Consider the following 25,823-nt stretch of genomic DNA (forward strand, 5'->3'; position numbering starts at 1 on the left):
GAGAATGACAGATTGACTATGAAACATCTAGTCTTCAGGGCTTCCTAACACATGGACACTCTATGGATGTACATCTCCAGGCATTTTTTTTTTTTTTTTTTTTTTTTTGTTGACGCTCTCTGCTGGTGCTGCAAATTAACTTATTAATTTTTCACCACATGCTCTGATGGTAATTACATTTCCTCCCCTGTGCAGCCTATTGTCTCTGGAAATGTCATAAAATAGCTTAAACTGCTGCTCTGATTAGGGAGTAATCTGATTGACAGCGAAATTACCAGCCGTCAAGTAACATTCTCTGCATTCAAAGATGAATTCCCTATTTTATTTAGAAACTGTAATTAACCACATTGCAAAGTCTGCAGACCAATTGTCCTGCTGCTGTCTGCAACAATAGCAGCCCTACAGCATTGTGGATTCACATAACTTAACATGTTTTTTTTCCCTTTGGTCCTATATGCATGATATAGGTCTTTATCAAGCACAAGGCACTGACTAACGCCTGGTTAGTGGTTCTGTTACCTGAGTAGCTCTATCGTAGAAGTGGAGCAAGACATTAATTCTTATTATGACTAATTAATGAGGAAATTGGGTGATTGTATCCCTCCAGACACTCAGCAGAATATCACCATGCTGCTTCTTAGAGGTTAAAATCTTAATCACAGTGTGGTTCAACCCAGAGGGGAATATTTGACAATATCTGTCCCATGAAACTGTTGCCTCCCCTGTTACCGCCAGCCACGATGTCCCATCTGTAGTCTGGCTGAAACATGGCATTTGAAATATGCCACCAGTGTTACCACAAGATAACATTGCACAGCCAGCCTTGTATTCAGTGTTCTAACTGATCAAAGGCATGTATTTATCAAAGCTTGTCATCTGTATGAGCTCCACGAGGACACCATGTTGTTATAGACCAGTATGGAGTGCCGTACTGATTTGTATTGTATTGACTGAGACTGGGCTGACAGCCACGCTGCGGGGAAAATGGATCGGTCCCTAACTGTCCATCAACAAGAGAATTTCGTTTTTTCCTCTTTTCTCTTTTCCTCTCTGTCTTCAGCCTGCACAGCTATATACCGCCCTCACTTTATGCCCATCTTCCTCCCTCCCCTCTCTTTCTTTTCTCCCGTCTCTATCTTTTCTCTTTCTTCCTGCACTCAAAATCACAGCTCTGCACACGCCCCCACATCAGCACGTTCACACATACACATGCCTTAGCCTTTAGTTCAATTGAGTGACTTTATTGTCACTATTGTCATGCAGGAACAATATCATCAAAGCAATTTGTGAACTGACAGCTTTCAAACACTCGTTTGACTTGTTTTTTTTTTTTTATGGGATGATCATTTGGTTTGAAATCGTGAGCTATCCACTGGTACACAATCAACGACAGTCATAATGACCAGAGCTGTAATTAACAGCTACTTTTATTATCAATTTATCTTATAATGATTTACAAATTCATCAATCACAGTTTATCAATGTCTATTCATGACAAAGCACAAGTGCAGTGCTTGCCATTATTGGGTTATGTTAGAAAAGAACCAGTTAATGTCAGACCACATCAAAAATCAAAGGTGTCTATACCACATTCTGAACGTCTGCACTGGAAGGCAAGGTGAAAGTGCATGTCAGTAAGTTGTATGGAGTTTAATTAATTGCTAATTTTATTATGGCTTTGGTCTGCAAAAGTGCATTAACAGCTAAGACAGACACTGCATTATAACTTCATCTTGGCCCTGTCTTGTCGACACCTTTTTCAGCCATGCTAGCGGCATGGCTCTGTCAACTATTAGATGGATTGCCATGAAACTTTGTGCAGACATTAATGTTAGCCAGAGCATGAATCCTACTGACTTTGGTGCAGACCTGTCAAACCGGGATTCTCCTTTATTTTCCCCATTCTCCCCCACTGTCCTCCTGTTTAAATATTTTCCTGTAAATCTCCTGTATTTGTAACCTTTCAAAAAATAAAAAAATGACATATTGATGTGTTTAATAAGTACAGCTCTGGTACAGTAGGTGGCAGTATGTAGAACATTAAGGTAACATCGGGTGAGGAGAAGTGACAGACAAGAACGAGAAGGAGTACCTGCCAGAGGGCTAAAAGTTTGTTCAGTATCTCACCAAATGGGACAGGCTAACCCATACTTAATGCAGAGCAATGCCAGTTTTTAAAATATGCCACATAAATTTTAGTGGATCACACAGAGGGAACAGTGACAAATCTGCAAAGCACAAACGTACCCAAGAGGCGCAGAAACATGTTCCACCAATGACTGCATTTATACCATCTCTGCCCCTATTTGCATAATCACCCTCTTCTACCAATTGTCTGTCTCTCCAGGAGCTTCTCTCAAAATCACATAATGTGTCAGTGATGTGTACGCATCTTTTTTTTTAAAAAAACTGAGTGCTGAATTTATCTGCCCTTCAGTGTTTTCATTATAATGCAGGGATGTTCACAGCATTTCACTTTCATCCAGGTATCTGACTCTGACCACCTGACTGTAGTCACTTACTCTAGGAACTAGTTAACCCAAATCCTTGTTGCTTTGATATTTAAAAGGAACTGCTTGCATACTAGTGATTTTAGGATTTGCTGTGGGCCATTGTCTAAATGTAAGGGGTATGTGGGCAGTGGTGAGGGCGGTGGGACGGCACACAGCAGGGTGCCAGAGTATTTCCCTTATTTTCAAATCTCAGGGTCGACAGGTATGCTTTGGTCATCTAATGACCTGTCGTCTAGTGCCACCATGAGGTTGACATTCATGACATTTATAAATGAGATATCCCAACAGATATTGGATGGATTTGCATGAAATTAGCTTCAAACATGAGGACGAATTCTAAAAACCTCAACTTTTCACATAGGGCCATTGCAAAATTTGTACTTGTCCAGTGTTTTCATTTTTTGACATATTTGGACAACATACAAACCTGATTCCAAAGAAGTTGGGATGCTGTCTGAAACATAAATAAAACTGAATGTGATCATTTGCTCTTCCCTTTTGAAATGTGCTTAACTGAATACAGTACAAAGACAATATTATATATCAAATGTTTTACCTCATCAGCTTCATTGATTTTTGTAAATATATGCTCATTCTGAATTTGATGCAGCAACACGTTACAAAAACTACATCTGCTAACATAAGTGCGTTAACGTTGTTTTTCTGAGAGATGTTGCCATGCTGGAGCTAGCATTTTGCTCAAAGCACTGACATAGAGCTGCCAGCATGGCTGTATTGTGCTCACATTGTGCAATTTCCAAAAGTTGGCAGAAATAATGAAAATAAAAAAAAGATGCTTGACTGTGTGAGGGAGTCAATAGGGGCCAGCATTTTGCACTGGGGCCTTCAAACAGGTTATTCAAATCCTCTATTTGGTGCCTGTCATCATCAAATATGTGGTATTCTAATTAATAAATGATCAATCAACCTTATTTCATGATTTAAAATATAATCAAAAACATGGACTATTTAGTAGCACGTGACATGAAACTGCAGGGCTGTCTGAATGACAACATAAACACAAATGTAAGCTGTATTAGCTATATTAGTAGCTCACACATGCCTATAGCAGTCAAGACTATGTGTGTGAGAGAGCGATGGAGGTGGGTGGGTGGGTTTAGTGGGGGGCTGGTATGTAGAACAGACACACAGAGAGACTGCCAGGTAAAACCGTCTGCCAAATATTTCCTTTTGATGATGTAGCTGCAAGAGTGACTCATCGCAAAAACAAATCAGTGGATGAATTGTTTATGAAATGTATCTGATGGTATTAAAGTGATAAATTGCCTCTCAGCTTGGTGGTGTTGTGGATTCAGGGTGTGTTGCTGCTTGTCGGGAAAGAGAGGCTATGTGCTTGTTTATGCATAGGAGATTCCTCTGTCTATTTCAAGCAAGAGGAGTCCCTCTATCTGTTTTCCCTCACTGTTCCATGTGCTGCTGCAATATGTAGCACACAGTAAAAGAAGAAAAACCTGCCTCTTAAATGTCCTGTTTGCTAGAACAAATCAAAACAGCTTTGTGTATGCTGCTTTTTAAGCTATTCAATGATTTAGGACAGGTTTTCATCAGCCCAAGGGTTGTGAAACTTTCTCAAGACATTATAAAACAAAAATCTAGTAAACTGATGAGGGTTTCAAGAAATAAATAATATTTATAGTATATATAATAAGAAGAAATGTCAAGGGAGAACTTTGGAAGGATCCATTCAGGTGTCAGTATGCCTAAAAGGTTGATCTTTCATGTAAATGACAATGTTTCTTTCCTTCTTCTCTGCAGTTCCTCCAGTTATCCTAAGACTGGCTGAGCCTGAGCAACGCCACGATACCTGCATTGAGTTCACGGTTCGGGGTTACCCCCATCCCAAGCTGCGCTGGTTCCACGAGCAAAAGGAGATTCTAAAGAATGAGTACATACGTACTGAGATGGAGTTCTACCAGGACTATCTGGAGGGCTGTCTGACCTTCCAGAACCCAACGCACATCAACAACGGCAACTACACTCTGGAGGCCAGCAACTCCCTGGGAACTGTCACCAAGACAGTGTATGGTCACTTCCTCATGGCCCCTGGGATCGATGATGAAGGTGGGTGGATCATTTCTGCTTGGTAGGGATTTCTCTCTGTGATTGAGGTTGATGAGTGATGCACTGTTGGCAGCTGGCAGTGCTGAAGTCCCCATAACCACAATCAAGAGTATACTCCTGGGTAAAATGGCATTAATGCAAGGGTTATTATTAATACATTCTTACTGCCTGAACATTGCCTTCATTCTTCTGGGTTAAAATAAGAATAAAAGCACAGGAGAAAAGAAGAAATGCTGCCAAGTAACCCCCTCATTCACACAAGAGCTAGCATGCCCCACTTTTTGGGACTGAGCGTTGTGAATGGAAGTCTTTGACTAGTTCTAATTTCTTGTTTAAACTACCTGTCGTATGTATTTCAGGCTCTTTTCTAGGTGGAGTAAATATTGGGAGCTTTTAGCTTTTATTAAAATCTCCCTCCACAGGGTACAGGTTGTGGAGCTGATCCCTGCTGCCTGGATCGCAGCCAGGGTTCATCCACAGTTCAGTCAGGTAGATTGTTCGCTTACAGTTCATCCTGAGTTCACAGGAAAGGGGAATAAACCCACAAAGACTGGCAAATTTCTCCCCATGGTCAATATTCCAAGGTTAATACCTTGTGTCAATTTATTGACATAGCGTGACTTTCTCTGTCGTCTCTTTTGCAGACATAGTGGAATTAGGTGAGTGTTTCTATTCTACAATTTAACTCTGCTATTTTTTAGTTTTGTTTTTACTACCTCTTTGTTTGGCAGCACACACACACACACACACACACACACACACACACAAAACCATGGAGAAATTTGTTCACTTTGTGTTGCAGTTCATGAAAAGCTCTTAGTGCTGCGGCTCAATTGATAGTATTATTAATCTCCAGGAAAAAGGTAAAGGTTGCATATGCATGTGACATATGCTTTGCTCAAGGGCATCTCATGTTGTTGGAGCAGCATTTCTCATCCACTCTCCCTGCTTGGATTGGCTCACCCCAGCCAGTCAAGAGATTTAAACTGGCAATCTCCAAGTCATGAAAATGCCCCAGACACTTTTTTTCTTCTTCTTCTTCTTTTTTTTTTTTTTTAATAAGTGGGGTAGGGGGGGTCAATTGATGCTCCAGATGATGCTTCAGTGATGCCCTTCTTTGCCTTCATGCATACACTCTCATAGTGAGGTGTCCTGTACAAGTACAGTCTGCTTCTGCTACTTCTGTAAGCAGGTCTACTTGAGCAGGTGGGCTTTGATGCCTTGGTTAACCATCGGCTAAGTGCTGCTCTCCTCAGTCTTTTTTGCTGCACCTGATGATAACAGTGGCAGATTTACTACTTTAGTTCTTACCCCGTGTTCCCACCAAACGCGATGCCGCAAGATCGCGCGACAAGATTACATACAAAGTCAATGCAAAGACGCGATTTGAGGCGTCATCGCGCCGGGCGATGCGCTGGACGCGATCGTGCGGCGCGATGGACGCGTTGGCCGCGAAAATCGCTCCCATCGCGTCGCGCCATCGCGCCGTCGCTTCATCGCTCGAGTTGAAATAATTGAACTTTTGCGGCGAATTCGCGTGAAGACGCGCCGCGACAGCCTATCAGCGTTGTGATCGTCATCGACGTGGTGACGTACGGACGTCCTGGTGTTCCCAGGCGCAAACCAAACCGCCAGAAACAATGGAGGAGCAGCTAATTGTTGCCGTCACCGCTCACCCAGAGCTATATGACAGTTCCTGTCCCCTCTACAGGGACAGGAACAAGACACACCAGGCCTGGGTGAGCGTGAGCGAGGTGTATGGACTATGGTGGTTTGCGATGGTGGTTATCTCAGCCATGGTCGACGAGAGAATGAAATGGCGAAGAAATGTTGTTGTTTGGGCGGGCTCGTCGCGCGACGCGATGCCGCGACAAGGCGTTGTTTTGCATATTGGACCAGCATCAAAACTGGAGCGTGTAGGGCGACGCGATTTCATTTGACGCGCGATTAAATCGCTTTCATCGCGTTCGGTGGGAACACGGCGTTAGTCATATTTGAAGCAATGGGTCTTTTAATTCAGACTGAGATAGGCCTACACAAAGCAGGCTCCTCTTTACAGAGCAAAATCAATGCCCACTGATATGACAACAGATTTTATCAGCTAATAAGCTAATGATATTAGCCAACTGTATCTCAACGAGTTGGTTAAAAATGCTGCTTCCACGTAACTTTTTAATGCGTCAAGCTGGCGTCATTTCAAAGCAAAAATTATGTAAAATGGTCTTATGTGCTCTTGATGGCCACGCACATGTTAGCGTTAGCATGATGGGAAGCAAAGTGAAAGATTCCATGACCCCACGTGGCTTTAGAAGTTATGCTCGATTAGATAAAGGTAAAATAGTTAGCTGGACATGTTACCAGTTTCATCTTATTTTAGAACTCTTCACCTCTTGTGTTTTTGGTTATGTAAAGGTTGAAAAAAAGACACCACCCTCCAAACCCTTAATGTGTAGAGTATAGCTCTCACTACAGCCCCATCTACACTGCTTCAACATGTGGTGAAATCCAGTCATATCCTATTTTTGAGGGGCAATATTCCCATTTGTCGAACAGGACAGGCCACGTTTTTTCTTCATTCTCTTTAAAGGGAAATTGTATCAGCATCTCAGTGCACCTAGCGCCTCTTCTCTGATCCCCAAACTAACCAGCCACAATGTTAACAAGCTAGTTTCCCACCCTTTTAGCTGCTGATGTGTGAGTGTTTGTGAAGCGGAGAGTGCAGTCATATTGCTGGAACGATGCTTTGGCCCTCTCTCACTCTGCTTTGTAAATCTCCTGTGTGTGATGTGTGGTTTGGCCTCAGGCTGTTGTGGCAGCCTCACAGTTGACGGCTTGAACAAAGTAGGCTGGTCTGATCTCTGACCTTCATCAGCGTCTTCTTCCATCTCCATATGAGGCCATTCGTTCTAATCAGCCATGGATTATAAAGCTGCAGCATGGCCAGGGATGGAGACGGATGGACACTGGCTGTGCGGCGAGCTGCATTAGGCAGGCAACGACTTCATGATGCCACACATACACGCACACTCACACAGCTTCTGGGAGGGAGGCAGGTGAGGCAGAGGTGTTTGGGTGATGAGAGTGTGAAACATTATAGCAGCAGTGTGTGAGGGAGTTCAGGCGTAGAAGGAAGACTGACAGGCTGACTGATACTCATACTGCTGAGGAGAGAGGAGGGCAGAGAGAGCAGAGGAGAGAGGGATGAAGACTGGGAAGGAGGGACAGAGAGATGGTAGTTAGGGCACACACACTCACGCACAGAGCAATGCGCTTTAGTGTACTGTGTGTGTCTGAGCCAGTGGCAGCCAGTCTACCATGTGGCCATTAATTTGCCCACAATTACTCTCTGATGTCCTGGCTAGAGGCCTCAGACTGGAGTTTCCCTGACACCAGCTCATTTCGTTTCATGGGTCTGTCTCTGTCCTCTTCTCCTTACACTCCCCAGACCTCTGCCAAAACTCATGTGTGTAGTCGTGTGACATGGAGCATTTTTACATGAAGAAATTAGACATTAATATGGTTGTAGAGTTCTTCCACTTGACCTGAGTCCAGCGGGTTTTTTCTCTTTTACACTAAGATGTCAAGTTTGAGTTGGTTCTTCATTTTTCCTTGTTTATCATTTGATGCTATAAGCTGTGTGAGCTTTTCTCTGTGTTTGTGCATAATTCTAAAGCAGCTTGTTTTAACGAGTGTGTGTCTTTGTGTATTGTATGTACAGGCATGAGCATGCATTTGCGCAATAATGAAAATTCCACAATGTCATTTCTGTTACATTAATCTGAGGATAGGGACTTTCTTATCCGCCTTGTGACAGGCGACTTGAGTGTGAATTCAAGGCTGTGCAGACTTCTAACTGAAAGCCTTTTATCACCCTCTAGACATAAAAATGCATTGTTCATCAACGTAGTCTGTCATTGTTTCAAGCCTTAATGGCACAAAACAGGAGTAAGGCGAAGTTCTCCCTGTTTACCTCAATCCACTTCCAAGAAGGTGGACACTTTCAGTCCAATGTCAAAGGATTTAACCTTTATTAAATACTTATATAATGCACGAGAATCACTCGCGTTTTCAAGATTTTTCGTAAAAGGAGGGACATACAAATGAGCAAAGCACAAAATAATATTTTTCAATACCAAATAGATGTGTCACAAAACGGTAATGAAACCGTTTGGTTTTGTGGAGACATTCACTGTAAATAGGTGTGGGAGTAAACAACAGCTATTAAATTTTTATTCTCATTCGCAGCCACTGATGCCTGTTTTGTGTTTTGGTGTTGCAGTTCCTTCGACGCCATCAGATGGTGATGCAGGCAGACCAGATGAAGATACTTTCGGGGTGAGTTTTCTCCTCAATGATGTTGATGAAAAGGCTGCTAAAGATGTTGCTCTTGGACTCAACAGAGAGCTGCTGTGTTTCAACACAAATCTAAACTGCTTATTATTTTTCAAAAGACCCTTGTAGTGGTTTGTACTGTGTGTTGACATGCAGCACTGAGGCACAAAGAGTACAATACACCAAAGCCACGTTACAGTCATCTTTCAAAGTTGTATGTTTGGACACTAATGATGTTGACAATGGTAATGCTGTCCTGCAGTCTGTGCTGCTGTTTTGATCAGTTACATAATATTGGGATGCTTTTGAAACCAGCGGTGGTGAGTTATTCCACTGTAGTTCAGCAGACAGAAGGAGGGATTCACACTACCATGTTTAAGGGGCTTGTTTAATGGCAGACATTTTGACACGTCATCGCAGGAGAGACACAGGTGTAATTAATGACATTAATGATAGCTGCAGTCAGTGAAGTGTGAACGTTTCTGCTCCCTAGTTAAGTGCACACTGGGGGACCCAGATAGGACTGAACCACTGTTAGCGTTATTAATTTTACCTGTGCTTTTCCTGCCATGGCAAGACCAAATGTCTATGCCTATGAAAAAGGCCTGTGGTTTACAGTAGCGCTCAATGTGGGCCACCACACAGAAAATACTGACTGAAGTGTGCTGTGGGTAAAACTTTCGGTTTACAGTGTCAATATGTGGGAAAGGGATGCCAGAATTATAGTTTAAAACATTAAAAACAATGAAGTAACATTAACAGCAGAATGTGAAGAAGTAACTCAGTTATCTAGTGTATTACTACTGAAGTTAAGGTGCTAACCAGCAACAGGTGAGGTGATTGTACATTCTTTTCGCGCATGGATTCTAAAATGCAGAGGTAGCTAGTGTGATGAAGCGCAACTAAGCTACATACATGATGTCGGGCTAAAAGACTCAGGCCAAAGCTGCATGTCCCAGGCAAAGAGACAGCATTCTTATCAGTTGATGATGCCTGTAGAACACACATGAATAAAGAAACAGTATTGTCTTGTATTGCAGTTTTTCCCTTTTAGCATTACAAGAGAAAAGGCTTTTAGGATGAGGAGTAACCAAAGTGCATGGCAGACACAACACTATCTCTGGAGAGGGGCTGTTGGAGTGTAACCTTCCCAAATCCAATAAAGAGCAGGACAAAGCTGGTAACGATACCTAAACTGTGGTAGTGTACGGGATCCACTCCACACACTAAGGGAATACTACACAGTGGATTTGCTAAAGTTGTGGGTTTTTTTTAAGCTTAACCTATAACCCCACAAGCAAATGTAGTTAGCTAATGGAATTAGCTAACTACTGTTATCAATGGCTGACTCAAGTGTCTAAGCCTTGTTAGCCAGCATGCACAACATCAGGATCCGGAAATTACCCCACCTAAACTGAGCACAGTCATTTTTAATGTCATCAATAACACTCAAGCTTTTCCTGCTATGATGTCCAAATTTCTGCCTGTAGAGGATCATATTCAGATTACATTCTGTGAACTGGAATACATCACAGCCAAGACATGTGTTCAATGTTCTTCCAGACTGCTGTAATCTGGAAGAAAGCAGTAGTAACAATCTAGTGGATTAAACTCTGATTTGCAGTATTTAAGGTTATCAGGAATCTGGAAAGGATTATGATGTGAACACAGTCCTCTGATCGCTGGCTGAATCTGACACAGCACTTCATTTCTTTCAGGTTTCCATTGCTGTGGGTTTAGCGGGCTTCGCTTGTGTCCTACTCCTCGTCCTTTTTGTTCTCATCAACAAATACGGCCGCCGCTCCAAATTCGGTATGAAAGGTAAGTCTACACAAATAGTCAGACAAGCAAAAAGGCAGGCGCACAGTTCGCTTTGTTTATCGCCTTTCTGCCAGTTGCATCATTGTGCGGGATCCATTCCCGCAGCTAATCTTCTCGTCAAAACCTTTGTTCACCAGAAGATGTACATATGCAGCTACAGTAGAAGTCCCACTTTCTTACTGCATGTTTACAGTGCTTCAGTCATATCCCCAAGAGGACTCATTTGGAAAAATAAAGCTTGGTCTTGGTGACTGTTACAGGACACTAGCGTTGCTGCCTTATGCTACATGTGGTTGAGTCCTGCTACCAGAAATACATTGGTAGTCACGCATATACATGCACACGTACAGACAACTAGATCAATACTACAGAGCGGTATGCATGCAAACGAGGTCTCTGTGCCATACATGCACCTCATACATTCACTGTGTCTGCAATGTGGAGCGATCGCAGAAGGGATCCTGAATTAATTAGTGGACTCGGTGCTGTCGATCATGCTGAGGAATTCAATAGGATTAATGTGGCTTTTGTGCATGCTGAGCTTTCATTTTGTGTCGGCTCCAGGTTTTGCTTGTCTCTCTGGCATCGGCGTTGTGGAAGAGGCAAGAGCAGTCGTAGCGCTGATCTAGGAATAGAGAGCAGAGCGGAGGGGAGAGGATGATAGCGGCTCAGGTCCTGTGGTTCAGGTTCAAGTGTTTGCCCACCCAACTACAGCTCTTATCAGCTGGCAGGCCGAGTAGCGGCACCTGCTCGTGTTTAGTGGTTTGCGGTTGGTGAGCTTGTGTATCACAAAACCCTCATCCCTGTGTCCCTTTACGACAAGATGCATTGAATTCAGGCTTATGATCCTAATCCGTACATGTTTCTCTTCTCTCTTTATTTTCTATGAATTCAGTCTGTTCGTTTCTGTCGATTTTAGCCTCACATTTCTCACATTTGTCTCTTTTAGTAAAATAACAACATTCAACTGTGACCCAACGCCTCAAACTGTACATGTTCTTCATTTCACACCGTAAGCATGGTGTAAAGTAGCATTAGCCGCTGCCAACCCTTAATTAGCTACTTTACAGGATTAGAGTTCGTTACTTACCACGGAAAAGAACTCTCTGCTGTAATTATTTAGGGGGTGGCAATTATTGCATTGACCTAAACCTGGCTCTAATCAAGGATGAGTCTTATGCTTAATGAGGCTTTGCAGGCGTGTTTGTAATGTCAAGGCAAGCCATATGAATTTGTGTGCTGACAAAATGGTTTTACACAAAGAAACTGTCACAAATCCTGATATAAAATAAAAAAATAATAAAAGCAGGGTGCTGCGAATAGATCCCAGACAGTACACCCTAAACTTCATGTCATGAAGGCAGTTTGACCCTTTATGTTTGTGTGAGATAACTATTGCCACTGCTGCTTTCTAATGATGCATCTATACTGCAGTAACTTTTTTATTCTTTTTTTATCTAATGCAGCTTTATATGGTAGATGACAATGCATTTGACACACAACAGAGTAGTATACTATTATAAAATCCACCCACAAACATGTAAAAACCATATAAATCTCAGTCTACTAGGAATCGGTGTTACAGTACTGCCTTATTTTTACACTTGTTATTAAATCAAAGGAGGTGCTGCTTCATATTGCTGGCAGCATTGAGAGCTTAGCATGTTTTAATGCTCAGAGCACCCAGCATTACTGTAGGAGTTACTTCAATGCTTTTCAAAAGGGTGCTTCAAATGCAGTTTCAGTACTCTCCAAGCAGGAGTGGTGAAGAGCATAATTTATCTCCTTGCTGGCAAGGTCCAAAGCCCTCTTGGGCACTGCAGGACGTTTTTAAAAAATTGCATCGCGGGGCTATCTTACGGAGCGCCACACGGTTCCCCAGCAACACCCGCCGCTTCACACAATATATTAAGACTGTCCGCTTTGCTCAAGGGTACCCCTACATTTTCTGTCAAGAGAAGCATTTATCATACAGTTTGCTCGGCTCAGATTTTTTAATTTGAGTTTAGCTGCCTTGTTCAAAGTAATAAATAGTTTATTATCTGCCAGGTGAACGCCTGGAGGGGATCATGCTTTTGGTCATGTGCGTGTGTGTGTGTGTGTGTGTGTGTGTATCTGTCTCAATCTTACATATTACTGGACCCATCAGCCTTATTTCTTTTGTGCACATTTATGAGTGTATGCTCAAGGACCTCTCGTGGTTATGGTGATTCACAGTTTTTGAAAAGCCTATTTTATGGACTGCTCTGTGTTATACTGCCACTGATGAGTCCTCGCTCCTCTTAGCCGGCCAGTAGGGGCCGCAAGTGATGAACAACTGCTTCACCCATGTGCCCCCAGACACACCTTGTGGAGATCTGCACTCTACTGAGTGCACTCTTGTAGTAAATGACTGTCACAGTGCAGGAAAAAGAATCATACTGAAGGTTGAGCACATCACCAGTCTGAGCTATTACCACTGCTGGTAATTTTAGTCTTTTTTTTTTTTTTTTTTTTTCTTACATTAAAGTCAGTGTTATGTGGAGCATGTCCTGCAGCATTGTGCAGGATGAAAATTCAAAGGTCTTTCTGCCCTGCTTACCTCATTGTTACCATCATGCTTAGCTTTATTTCTTGATGTAATGATTAGCAAATAATGTTGTGATGTTAGTGCAGCCATGGTTCCCCTCTCATTTATGTCACAATTTGACTTTGGTTACTGCACATAAGCCAGTTCAGGTTAAATAGAGATGCTCTTGTCTCCGCTGTCACTGTGAGTGATTGAAGGTATAAAGACTTAAAGAGAGGTGATGTCAGTGTGGACTCTTTCAGGACCTCATGCTGTTCTGTACAAAGGCCTGATTTGTCCAGTGCATGTGTGTATTAGTGTGTGTGTGTATTAGTGTGTATGTGTTATCCCCTCCCTTTCTTATTCTAGAGAATCAGCTGGAAGGCCTGAAGAAGTCATTACCTTTGGATGGAGCCATAATGGATTTTCGCTCCACTAAATCACCGTGGCTCTTTTGGCTGTTGGAGTTTGATCACCGACCGTTTCTGGGCATCCAATAAAAACTCAGTTTTTTCTTTTTTTTCCCCTTTTATGTGGCTGGAATGTGTGTGTGTGTGTGTGTGTGTGTGTGTGTGTGTGTGTGTGTGTGTATGAGCTACATTCAATTGATTTGCTAGCAATTCAAGGCCCACCGCCAGGTCTGTCCACTGGCTGCGTTGCATTTACAGCTCTGACTGATAGACTCTAGCTCAGTTTACGTGGTTGTAATTGCGGTTTTATGAAAGATACTTTGCCTGTCTGCATTTGTTTGTGTGTGCATGCGTGTGTCTGCATGTGTGTATGCATGAAAAGGGACTCATACTGGAGATAACCTGTTGCTCTGATCAATATCTTGTCAACTTACCTCCAAGCTAAAACATCTTGCAGTCTAAGCAGCGGGCTCATCTTTCACATTGTGATTCACACCAGTGGGTTTTGAAGTGTCTTTCACACAGATTTTTGTCAGCAGGGAATCAATAATGCTTCTTCAGAAAAAGACACTCAGCATGTCAGTAATAAGTATTATGCTCCCCTGTCATCTTTTCTTATGTTCAGATAGAAAATTACCCCACCCCTGCTGCTGTAAGTGTAACCAATATATAACAAAATGTATATCATCTTGTCACCTTCCCTTTCTTCCAGGTCACATGTTTGGCTATATTTTGTGTTAAGGCCTACTGCACCATCTACTTTCAGAGTGGCTGCAGTAGACCTGACTTTTAAAACTTCATCACTGACTGCAGAAACAGAAAGTGCAGAAAGCAGAAGCAGCTTGTGTGAACACAATTTAAGAAAATATACAGAGTGGATTCTGAGTCACTATCATGTCTAGAAGTTAATATAATAACAATATTATTAGTATATACAATACAATACCAGAATAGTCAGATGCTAAGTGTTGTCATGTTTCTGGTTGTGTTCTGATTCTCATCTGACATTTCTCTGTCAAATATTTTTGTCATCATAACAATACAGAAACTTAGCCAGATCTTAAATTTGAACTAATCCTGAGGGTCCCAAAAGGGCTTGGGAATCGATGCCACACTGTGCTGCATTCTGGGTATTTCTGGGGCTCATACACAACATTTGCTGGCAGCTGCTCTGTGTTTATATAAGGAGCAGATGACACAGGTGCTATTTTTGGCAACATTTCACAGTGAGTTTAGACTGAAAATATACAGTGAACAAACAAAGGTAGAGGTAAATGTCAGGAGGAAGTGACAACTGATGGAAGAAACAGCACTGAGTGACATTCACTTTAGAAGTCAAGACGCCGGTACTTATTAATCACTGGATGATTTTCTTCTTTCTTTGTTACCTTCATATAGAGCCAAGCTAGCTGTTTCCCTCTGTTTCCAGTCTTAATGCTATGCTAAGCTAAGCTAAGTGGCTGCTGTCTGTAGCTTGCCGTAAAGACATGAGATTGGTATCAGCCTTCAATTCTAACTCTTGATAAGGAAGCATACAAGTGAATATCCCCAAATTAAATGTATGATTACAGTGTTTGCACTTAGGCTGGTCTCATGTGACAGACAAACTGCATTTTCATACCAGCGTGACAGCTGGATAAATTACACACAAGTCTGAAGGTGCAGAAAATTTTTTCCCTTGCCCTTTAACCCTAGTAGTACTATGAGACTGAAAATGCTGAGCGAGGCAAATGAATGTCTCATAAATGCTGAGACACCAAGAAGTCAGGGTCAGAGGAAGCAGAGTCAGGGGGATCTGGCAGGAGTTTACCTGTAAGTCAAGGTGAGCAGACACTTTTCACATTTAATCAAACTTAGCCATGTAGCCATTAGTTTAGACTGTTGCTCAGAGTGCACAGGTAGGGGTCTTTCTCAGTGATCAGTAGGGCACACTGTGAGGACTCAACCTGACTTAATCAACATAGACAGTTTTCAGGTCTATATATATACACAGATAGACAAGTATTTAAATCACAGCACTGTGATACACAATGACACACACACCTACGCCAACACACACACATACTCATACACAAAGTGTACCCTGCGGCAGCCTGCTGGCCTCTGTGATCCAGGCGTGTGTGTCAGGGCAGCCTACCCTCCTCTCCGCTACATTACCCGAAACAGGCCTGGGGATGATCAGCCCATACACCCACGCACACACAAACACACACACACACACACACACACACACACACACAAACGCATACACGCTCACTCACACACACACTGCAGCATTTACTGCATCACTGCTTCGCTTGGCCTCCAGTGGCCAGAGTGGGATCTGCCCAAGCAGTGAGACATCCACAGAGAGACAAGCAGACAGACAGACACTCTTTCCATGTGTCAAATATCAAACACATTTTCGGCAAATGATCAGCCCTTAAATGAGATCTCCATGCCTTCTTAAATGTGGATTTGTTGTTAGGGAAACTAAAAACTGATTCCAGCATGCAGTGGTGGAAAGCAACTATGCACCTTTACTCATACTGGACCAGCCAAATCTTTAAAATACTGCCTAATTGTGAGACATATGTAATAATAATAATAATAATAATCTGATAATATCATATATAAACTAATGGATAACATATCTTGTCCCAGTTTTATTAATTTTCATCTTCAAGCTGTCAAAGATACATACAGTCTAACCGTCAGTTTTGTACGTTGCACAATTCTACTTTATTTTAGCATTTAGCTACACAGTAGCAAAGGTGTTATTATGTGATAATCATTGCATGTGTGTGCTAAAACATCATCAATGATTTTCAATCGTGTGCAGATGGAGACTTTCAAATGGAGGATACAAAATGTTTGGCTTTCCTCACTCTGGACAGATGTTTTCAGGACATTTAAAAAAAAAAAAATGTTTCCATAAAATTGCTTTGTTTTCTAATTCCACCTAGAGGATATTTTCTGAATATTTCCCATCTTCATTTTGGTTTTTCTCATTTAAAACATCAAAGTGCATGCAAACACCCTCTGCGTTGTCAGCAGAGGCACAGAGATGCACATCACAGACCTCTTGTCTTTCCTGCACAAATGGTGTTTACCCTTTGCACAGTTGCCACAGCACCAGCCATCTTAATTGGCTGTAATTCATTCTTCTGAACACATGCGACAGATGGGGACTTCCAAGAAAACAGCCACAGCTAGTGCGCATTTCTCTCTCTCTTTTTTCAGTGTACCTTGTTATATCTCTTCCGAGAAAAGAAGGAAGTTTTTTGGAAGTAAAGTTCATTCTCCATCATCTCTTCGTCACATTGTGTTGTTTTTCAGACGATCTCTGCCGTTAATCCCACAGACCACCACCAGTGCTTTTAGTAAACCCTAAAAGGATCTGGATACTGTCTGTCTTTGCTCAGTTCTCTTTGCACCTTGCATGGAAAATGAAAATACAAAAAAAAAAGCCCTTTACTTATTTATCTTTCTTTAAAGTTGCATGAGAGCCCTCCCTGGGAGTTTGGTTGTGGTGCTGCGTGTCCCTGGATGGGTATAGAGAGCAGGGTGGCCTAGGGTAGTTGCTGTGGACATGGTGTTCCTGCTACAAATAGGGTTTCTATTTTTTCTTTACTTTTATTTTAGACATCGGATTGTCAGCACAAGACAGCTAATAGCTAAGTGCCTTCTGTCCTCTCTGTGTCTTTCTGCAGAGGTGTTCACTGCTCTGCTGTGCCACGTGTCGTGAAGTAACTCCCAGTAAAAGGCCAGGCTCGCAGAGTGGTCTTGTTCAATGCACTTTGACTGGGTGTTTGGAAGCTTTTAAGTCTTTGCTATCAATAGTTCAGAAGGTTGTCCTCGGTCTTTGGAGTTTAATAATAGCTTAATATAGCATCTTTAAAATTTCAGGTTATGGCAGAATACAGATGTAGGAGTAGAGGAAGAAGCTCGCTTTTCTACCGCAGGCTTTCTGAACTGCTGCAGCGGTTCGGCTCTGTCCCCAGGGAGAATTGCTCAGAAAATATCATGTTTGCTCCTTTTTTCAGCCATGGAAAGTTACAAGAGCTAGTGTGTGAGAGACACAAGTGTTTTGTTTTATAATGAATACAAATGTAATTTGCTCTGTAAACAATTTAAAAGGCTGAAGTGTCTTCAATGGGTCCATGAAAATGCATCAGGGACAACTTCTGCATTTCCATGTTTCAATTAGTATTGATCTGGAAAACTCTTCAACTGGTGGTCCATTTTTTTCATGGTGTGTTTTATCTTGAATAGAGTAGATAATAGATGTAGTGTGAATCTTACCATCTCGGTGCTTTTGTCCTGATGCCACTCCAATCAAGTATATTGGTACTATTTCCGTGAGCACAATGCTTAACCATGTTTGAATTCTCACACGTGTTAGAAAACTTTATGTAGCTCAGTACATTTCTTAATGCGCTTTCTTTTGATGACCTTGGTTTTGCACATTGACAGTCAGCTAACAAAATGGGCATTTGTATAAGTGATTTCCTCCCTAACTTTCTGTGACTGAAATTGAAACACCTCTCTCACCATACTGCTTAACCATGTAAATCACATGGTTAGCACCATAGTTGATGTATGATCCTTTTTTTTTTTCTTTTTTTTGTGAGAGGAGAGAGAATGGCTATCAGCTTCATAAACATATTCATTTCTGTCTTGAACTTTCATTCAACCACCTCTCAACGGTTGAATACCAAATACCTCTGTATTACCCGTCCTGTAGGACTTTCCTAATGATTATTACAGTCATATTTTCTGCAATTTACAGGAGGCCTTGAAATAGACTCATGCAGTATAGTGCTGATGAGTTTCTTCCAAGCTAATGAACATTTAGGGACTGAGTTTCACCAGACAACCCTCTTACAATGCAGTGAACTCAGCTTAGACAGCACTCCTCACATTGTGTTATTATAAATCTGAATGTTCCCTGTTGACCACGCAGGGTCAGCAGGAGGTGCTCTTGTAACCGTTAAAAAAGCAATGTTGTAGCCTAGTTTGGGCAAAAAAAAAGAAGAAGATATATGGTAGCCCTAATTGGAGAACGAGAGAAAATTGGCTTCCTCAACTGCTGCAGGCTATAACGACAGCTCAGCCACCAGCTAGCTAACTGGGGAGACAGTAACCTTCACAGTAAAACTAGTCTTAGAAACAGGCTAAGTGAGGAGGTGTGGCTCCGTCATAAACCTCCAGCTTGCCTGGCTCAACATTTCAGCCCTTTGTTCCTATCCAGACACCTTTGGCATGACTCCATATGGGATTTTCTACTTGTGGAGGGTGATGCTTTGCTTATTATACCACATGAGAGAGCATCCACTCAGAGGTGGGAAGGTGATTTTCAGGGTCTGAGATGATATTTCTGCCTAATCTTTTTTCAAAACTGAAAAGGAGAAGCGTGCTGTGAAGGTTTTTAGCCCCCACTCTAACCACTAGTTAATTCAGTGTGAATTTTAGCCACCGGCCCAGCAAACAGCTCATATTATGTAACAGCCAAATGTAGGGTGCTGCATGCTCACTCCTACGCTGGAGAGGATTGTGATTCTTTTATACTGACAGATACAAAGTACAAGCTACTGCACTGAAATGAATTTCTTTGCTAAATTAGTGATCATGTTATGTTTGATAATGACAGTGAGTATGCTTACTACAATATATCCAAATATAATCACGAGTCAATCATAACTTGAACATTTATATAGTTGGCACTGACAGAATTAGACTGTTGTATAACATAAATGTACATACGCTGTTGCTCATAAAGATGGAATAGAATATATTTACCTGTTTCCACGAAATGATTGTGACAATGTGATTTATTCTTGACAGATGAAGTGTATATCTTCATAATGTACATAATGATTACATTACATAATGTAATCATTGTACCTGGTCAAAAGTGATGACTGATGCAATAAACAGAGGATTGTGTCTGAAAACAAAATTATTCTAACTTTATGGGCAACAGTGTATAAGACAATATTGTCCATTAGGTCTGTTCTGAGTGATCAATCCCCACCCTCCTCCTGTGTCCTTGGGGAAGAAAGTGACAGTATATAGTCACAACATATTACAATATGTGAAATACTGACAGCATTCTACACTTAGGATAAGTGCTGCGTAACACTAGTATTGTACACTACGTACAAGAATGACAGTATTGTACCACAGTATAGTGGCGGTTCAATATTAAAGTATGTTTTTAGCTGTGACACTGCACTACTACATTGATACAATGACAATTTCTGCCATACATTACATTACATGTTATGGAATGCATATTTTATCATCCAAGCACTTTACATGATAAAAACTTACACTGAAATGAAACAGATGTACCATTCTTGTTCTTGTTCTTCTTCTTCTTCTTCTTATTATTATTATTATTATTATTAGTAGTAGTAGTAGTAGGAGTATTTGGATTGCACTTTTTATTATGCACACAAACATGACAATATTGTAATAAACATGTTGTAGTCACAATTTCTATATGTGAAATAATGACAAGATTTTTCTATATATGCTATATATAAAGCATTAATAATTCTATACTGAATCATATTAGCTGTTCTGATATAATTTTAATTATATTCAACAATTTTTATAATAGGGAAAATCTACTACAGCAGTGGTTCCAATCTGCTGGCCACCAAAGTGGGATGACAAAGAGGAAGATAATTAAGAAACACATTCTACACAACATGCTGTTAATATTTTCCTGCTGTTTCTCTGATTTCTGCTCTTTCTTGTGAGATACTAGATGAAACAATCTGGGAAGAAAAAAAAAACTTGTTGAAAATTTGGTACTTCATTTTGAGGGCATACCAGCCCCCCCACCCCCCACCCCCGATCTCATTCAGAACACCTTCCCTCTGATAATTACAGAGCTGTCCTTCCATCAGCCACACTTCCCATCTTCCCATATTCCCATCGGCTCATGTTCCCATCAGCCTCTCCCCAGTTTGCATTAACGCACCTCTGGGACTGGAAGACCGCAGTGTCTGCGTTATAGATAGAGAACAAGCCTCCATCTTTCATAAAGATGGTTAAAGTTTTATCTCTACAGAGTAATTGTTGTGTAATCACAACTAGGGATTAATTATTCATAGAGGCATGCACACACACACTGACACACCAACATGTACAGAGAACACATACACAAATTGCTCACTACCTCTGACTGTCTCAGCGTCTCTCTGCCTCTCTCTCTCTCCCTGTACCTTGCTTTACATATGTCTCTCTATCATCTCATCTCCTTCTCTCTCTTTCTCCCCCTCTCTTTCCACACTAATGGAGTTAGTGAGCACCGAGGATAAAACAATTAAACCAAAATTCATTTGAATGAATTAAAGTGCAGGGAGCTGCAGTAGCTGACACTTCTGAGGCAAGACAAATTATCCTGCATGGCTGGTTTAGCAGCATTTTGCAGTGGCCTTGTCCCACCTCATTAACCTGTGTATTAACCCGTGGAAAAGCATTGTTAGTACACAATAATGCAAAATAGATGGGAGGATGAATCTCCGAGGAAGGAAACGGTTACCGCCCTGTGCTAGCGTCGCTCTGGACCCTGCTGATCTACTTGGTGGAGAAGCGAACACCCGTTACCTGTGAGCCTTCAAAGAATGTGTAGTGAATGAGAAGTCATCTTCAAGCCATATCCATGCATCTTCCAATATTTTTCAGTGAGTTGCAACAGGAGATGCAGAAGATTTGCAGACTGGCTTACAAAAGACCTCAGAGGCTGTTAAGGAAATGCCAAGGCCATCTGTGCTGCTCTAAGAGGGTGTGAAATGAAGATGGAGTGTGTCACACTGTGATGAGAGGTCATTACTGGCTCCTCAAAGGTAGCAGATTATGTCAATTTTACGGGTCACAGTCTTTTGGGTCACTACATTTTTTATCCTCTTTGCCTCTGTGACACCTTAACACTTGATAATGAGTCCAGAAGTTTCTTGAGTTCAAATGTGCATTATGAGCTGTGATGCTCAGGAGCAGCAGCTAAACGATGCAACCAGATGGCATCAGGATGTTGCTTCTTGTGCTCTGAGTCACTGCAGCAATCACTTTCTCTCTCTCTCCTAGCTGATTGTCACGTCATGTCTTTATGTTTGGCATAATGACTGTATACACTCTGCAGGTTGTACATTGCTAGGTTGTACACTGCTAGCTCAAAAGCACCATTCTGTGATCCAGAGCCGTTTATAATGTCAAAGAGGTCTATCTTGTGTTGACCTGCTGAGGTGTTCTTAAGTAAGACACTGAAACCATTCTCAGCTCATGCTGTTCTGTTGCTAACCCTGACCTCTGACCTGTGGAGTGGAGCATGAGAAAACAGGATTTCGCAGCAGGCAGCCATATATAGTTTCAGTGAGTTGGCCCTGTGTTAAAATAGCTCAGCAGGCTCCACTGGTGGAAGACTGATGTTTCAGGTACAACTGAGACAGTGAAATGTGATCAGTTAGACTAACATTTAAAGGCTCATCTGGATTATTGGTCCATTCTTAGATGCAATGTAATCCACACCTACTTGTAGGGTACTCTTGTCTAATTTCAATTTAAGCACAACTTACATACTTGTTGTGCACCATGTTAGTGTATATAGTGCGTATCATCTGGACTATAGGAGGCATCTTCAAATGTGTCCTCATCTTTGTCCATCCTGGGACATGTCCTGTAGTCCCATTCTAGCATGTCCAATGTCTATTGATCTTATATTCATGCTGCTTCCAGATTTTTCAATGCTGCACCAAGATTTTTGCTTTTTCCTCTGGTTACCAAAATCTGATATAAAAAAAAAAAAAAAACCCTCCCAGCAATACCCACTTGTTTGGCACTAGTTGTCACTTGATTGTACTTGCATCCATTCAGATGAAAATAGAGCCCACTTTGTAGAACTGAAACCTTGACCTTTCTGTTATGGAAACAGCTAAGGTCATGCTTGTTCAGCAGTCATTCTTTGATTTAAAAGAAAAAAAAAAAAGCATTCCCAGAGGAGTATCTATCTTTCTATTTCATTTACAGTGCTTTGGAGAGCCTTCTGAAAATCCAATAGGTGCTGTAATATCGTATTGTCACTGTAATATTGTGTTTCAGCTGCTTGGCAAAGTGGCTTATTTCTGTGTTTGGGCTTTATGGCAGCTAACTGGCAGGCAGATAAACTCCATGTAGCCCAGGGGAGTGTGGTGATGATGAGCTAAACAAACAGGCTAACAGGCTAACGGGGCTACAGTGCTACAGTATAATGCAGTCTACTGAACACAGCATGTTCTTCACACATGAAGAAGAAAGAGAGAGGAGCAGATGTGAGGTAGGAAAGGAGAGGAGGAACAATGGAGGATAAAGCATCAAATAGGAAGGAGAGAAAAAATGAAAAGAGCAGGAAGAGGTGTTACAGGAGCTCTGACAGGCTGGCTCAGCTGTGTTTTAGCTAATGGGCGAACTGGCTACTCTGCTGACTCTCCTCTGTGACCGCTGGGATGAACATTTCACTGTAGGTTCAATTCCATCTACCCAGAAGGCAGCTGAGGGTAGTCCTGATGGACGTAAGCTCAGCCACAGGTTTAAACATCCAGCAGCATTCTAATGTTTACTACAGCAAAGAAATATACAGTGTGAGCAAAACTGAAGTCAAAGTAAACATGCAGAATTTTATTAGTACACCACAGAGTGGATTACGCAAACTGAAAACTGCATCGTATCATATGCATGATGTACAAAACTGCACTTTCATTCACATCATGTCTACAGATTGTTACGTATGTATAGGCTTAGACATGCATTTCAGTGCATCTCTAGGGGGGCACACTTGATTTAATACCACCTCCAGGGACTGTGCTCTGATTTAAGAGCGTATTCGTAGCGACCACGGCAATAGGCACTTTCTGGGTCATGTGAGAGCTGGCATCAGTAAGATTTATATATCATCCCCTCCCAGTCCTTATACACACATATATACGTACACATACACGTGGATAGCTACAGTACATGTGACACAAAAAGAGAAGTGAATATAGTTTGTGTGTGTGTGTGTGTGTGTGTGTGTGTGTGTGTGTGTGTGTGTGGAGTACCTTTGCTCTGTCAACAATGCAACACAGTTGAAGCTTGTTTCCACTGAGAGAGGGGCAGCAATATGTTTTGGACCAGTGCTGAAGCTGAGATAAGATCCATGCTACTGCAGCCCACTATCTGATCCTGCCGCTGTGCCAGAGGGCAAAATCCAATTTCCTCCACGCTGTGAAGAAAAAAAAAATGCAAAACAAGAAAAGCAAAACATTTTTTAATCAATGATTAATGCTTCGCAAGAGATGACTATTTATCTTTTGCATATTCCAGTAGGACAAAGTGTAGCAGCTAATATATTGTTTGCGCTCTCAGTAGATTTTTGGCAGAATAATTGTATGATAAGGCCTGGCACATTTTTAACCTGAGCTTTTGTCTCTCCCTGGCCTTCTTCCACCAGGCCATGTTTGCCTTCTTGCAACATGACATTTGGAGCGCAAATTGTCTGGCCTTTGAGAAGGCTGGACTGTCTAGCTCATACTGACAAGGCAGACAAAACAGTCTCTCAGATAACTGCTCCATCCTCAATTATTAGACTTCTTTGAACTGAATGTTCTCTACGCTCTGCATGTCTGTCATCTGCTGAAGATAAGCAGTGGGCCCACAGTGTAGCTACAACTCTGCTGTTGATTTACTACTGGACTTTGTCAATGTGTCACTCTGGGTGGGGAGAAGCACTTGCTCTGAAACAGTAGGCGATCTGAGGGGGGATGCTATCCCCCTTGTTAGCCAAATGACCAAAATGCACCCCCCTTGTTAACGTGCCATCCCCCCTCTCCATCCTCTAGTAGCACAGAGAGCGCAGAGAGAGAGTTGTTGTTTGTTAAGTCTAGTTGAGTTTAGTCTAGCCTGCCTGATTCACTGATCCTTTATCTGACTGAGGTCTGAACAAGTTAGAATCTACGGCCCAGAACACGAAATATCAGCAGCCTGACTGTGCTGCGTATTGATTAACCCACAGTGCTGTCTGTGATCCTGAGGTAGCAGATGGATTTATAATTGCGCCTTTTTCTCTCAGTCTATCCCTTTGTTAGTTTCATCCTGAATCTGTAATATTCTCTAAACTATATACTATAAATACGCAATTACATACTATATTGTTCCAGTGTCACCTTCAAGTAGCAATGTCATCAAAGAGCAAGAGGACCATAGAGACACATTGCTGCCTGTAGTATTCCTGCAATATTCCTGTAACTTTTCTATGATCATTCAGTTGTGTGTGTGCTGCTGAAAATACACCCCCAGTCCAAAGAGTGATACTCCACGTATGAAGAGTTTGGAAGGTGGTTCCTCCAAAATGAAAAATACTAGCAAAACTGTAAAGAATTAAATTTTAAATTTGTTTGTCTGCTTTAATGTACAGTAAGCTACATTAGTGTTAACGTTTTCACCTTAGTAGCTGACTTCATTATGTGGTTATGTGGAGCTGGTTCTGGATGCAGAGTTTGTCCAGCTTTATTGGATTTGGGGAAGTTAAATTTCCTGCATCTACAGCTAGCACCATCATTTTTTTCTTGTAATAGTAAAGTAAAACATGCTGTTTTAAAATACAAGCACATCATAAGCCTAAACTGTATTGCTTATTGCTCTGAGTAGTTAAGCAGTTAAACGGGGTCATGTTATAATGTAATAATTATAATATTTCAGAAGGACCACACACTGCAATACAGGAACAATGTTGTTCACGTCTGTGTCTTCTATGAATCATCAGTTGGGGAGGATGCTGACTTTGTACCTGGTACATGCAACATTAGCAACATGATATCATATATGTAGCCAAGTACATATTAAAGACCCCTTAAAAAGGTGCTGATTTTAAAATGAGTCAGCCAGAAACTCGAAAAAGTGAGTCAGAGACAGCATTTTCAACTCATGGAGCTTAGTAGTGAGTTAACTCACTGGGTGGCTGTGGCTCTGGAGGTAGAGCAGCCATCTGCCAATCAGGAGGTCAGTTGTTTGATCCCTGGCCTTGGCAGTCCACATGCCGAAGTATCCTGGGGCAAGATACTGAACCCCCAAAAAACTGCCTCCGATGCTGCGCGATTAGTCATTTGTCATATG

General features: G+C 41.7%; 1 protein-coding gene across 4 annotated transcripts in view; it reads left to right on the plus strand.

Annotated features, from left to right (window-relative positions):
• ntrk3b (neurotrophic tyrosine kinase, receptor, type 3b) overlaps positions 1-25,823 on the plus strand; it is a 182,023-nt gene that overhangs the window by 95,486 nt on the left and 60,714 nt on the right. Inside the window, exons 8-11 of one of the 4 annotated variants that reach the window (XM_076742373.1) lie at positions 4,290-4,595; positions 5,240-5,254; positions 8,875-8,930; positions 10,646-10,748. In XM_076742373.1, the coding sequence (XP_076598488.1) occupies positions 4,290-4,595; positions 5,240-5,254; positions 8,875-8,930; positions 10,646-10,748 (480 nt within the window). The remainder of the gene's footprint in view (positions 1-4,289; positions 4,596-5,239; positions 5,255-8,874; positions 8,931-10,645; positions 10,749-25,823) is intronic. The other 3 variants (XM_076742463.1, XM_076742552.1, XM_076742642.1) reach the window with 3 other exon arrangements.

Source organism: Chaetodon auriga, chromosome 1, assembly GCF_051107435.1.
Source record: "Chaetodon auriga isolate fChaAug3 chromosome 1, fChaAug3.hap1, whole genome shotgun sequence".
Taxonomy (NCBI): Eukaryota; Metazoa; Chordata; class Actinopteri; order Chaetodontiformes; family Chaetodontidae; genus Chaetodon; species Chaetodon auriga.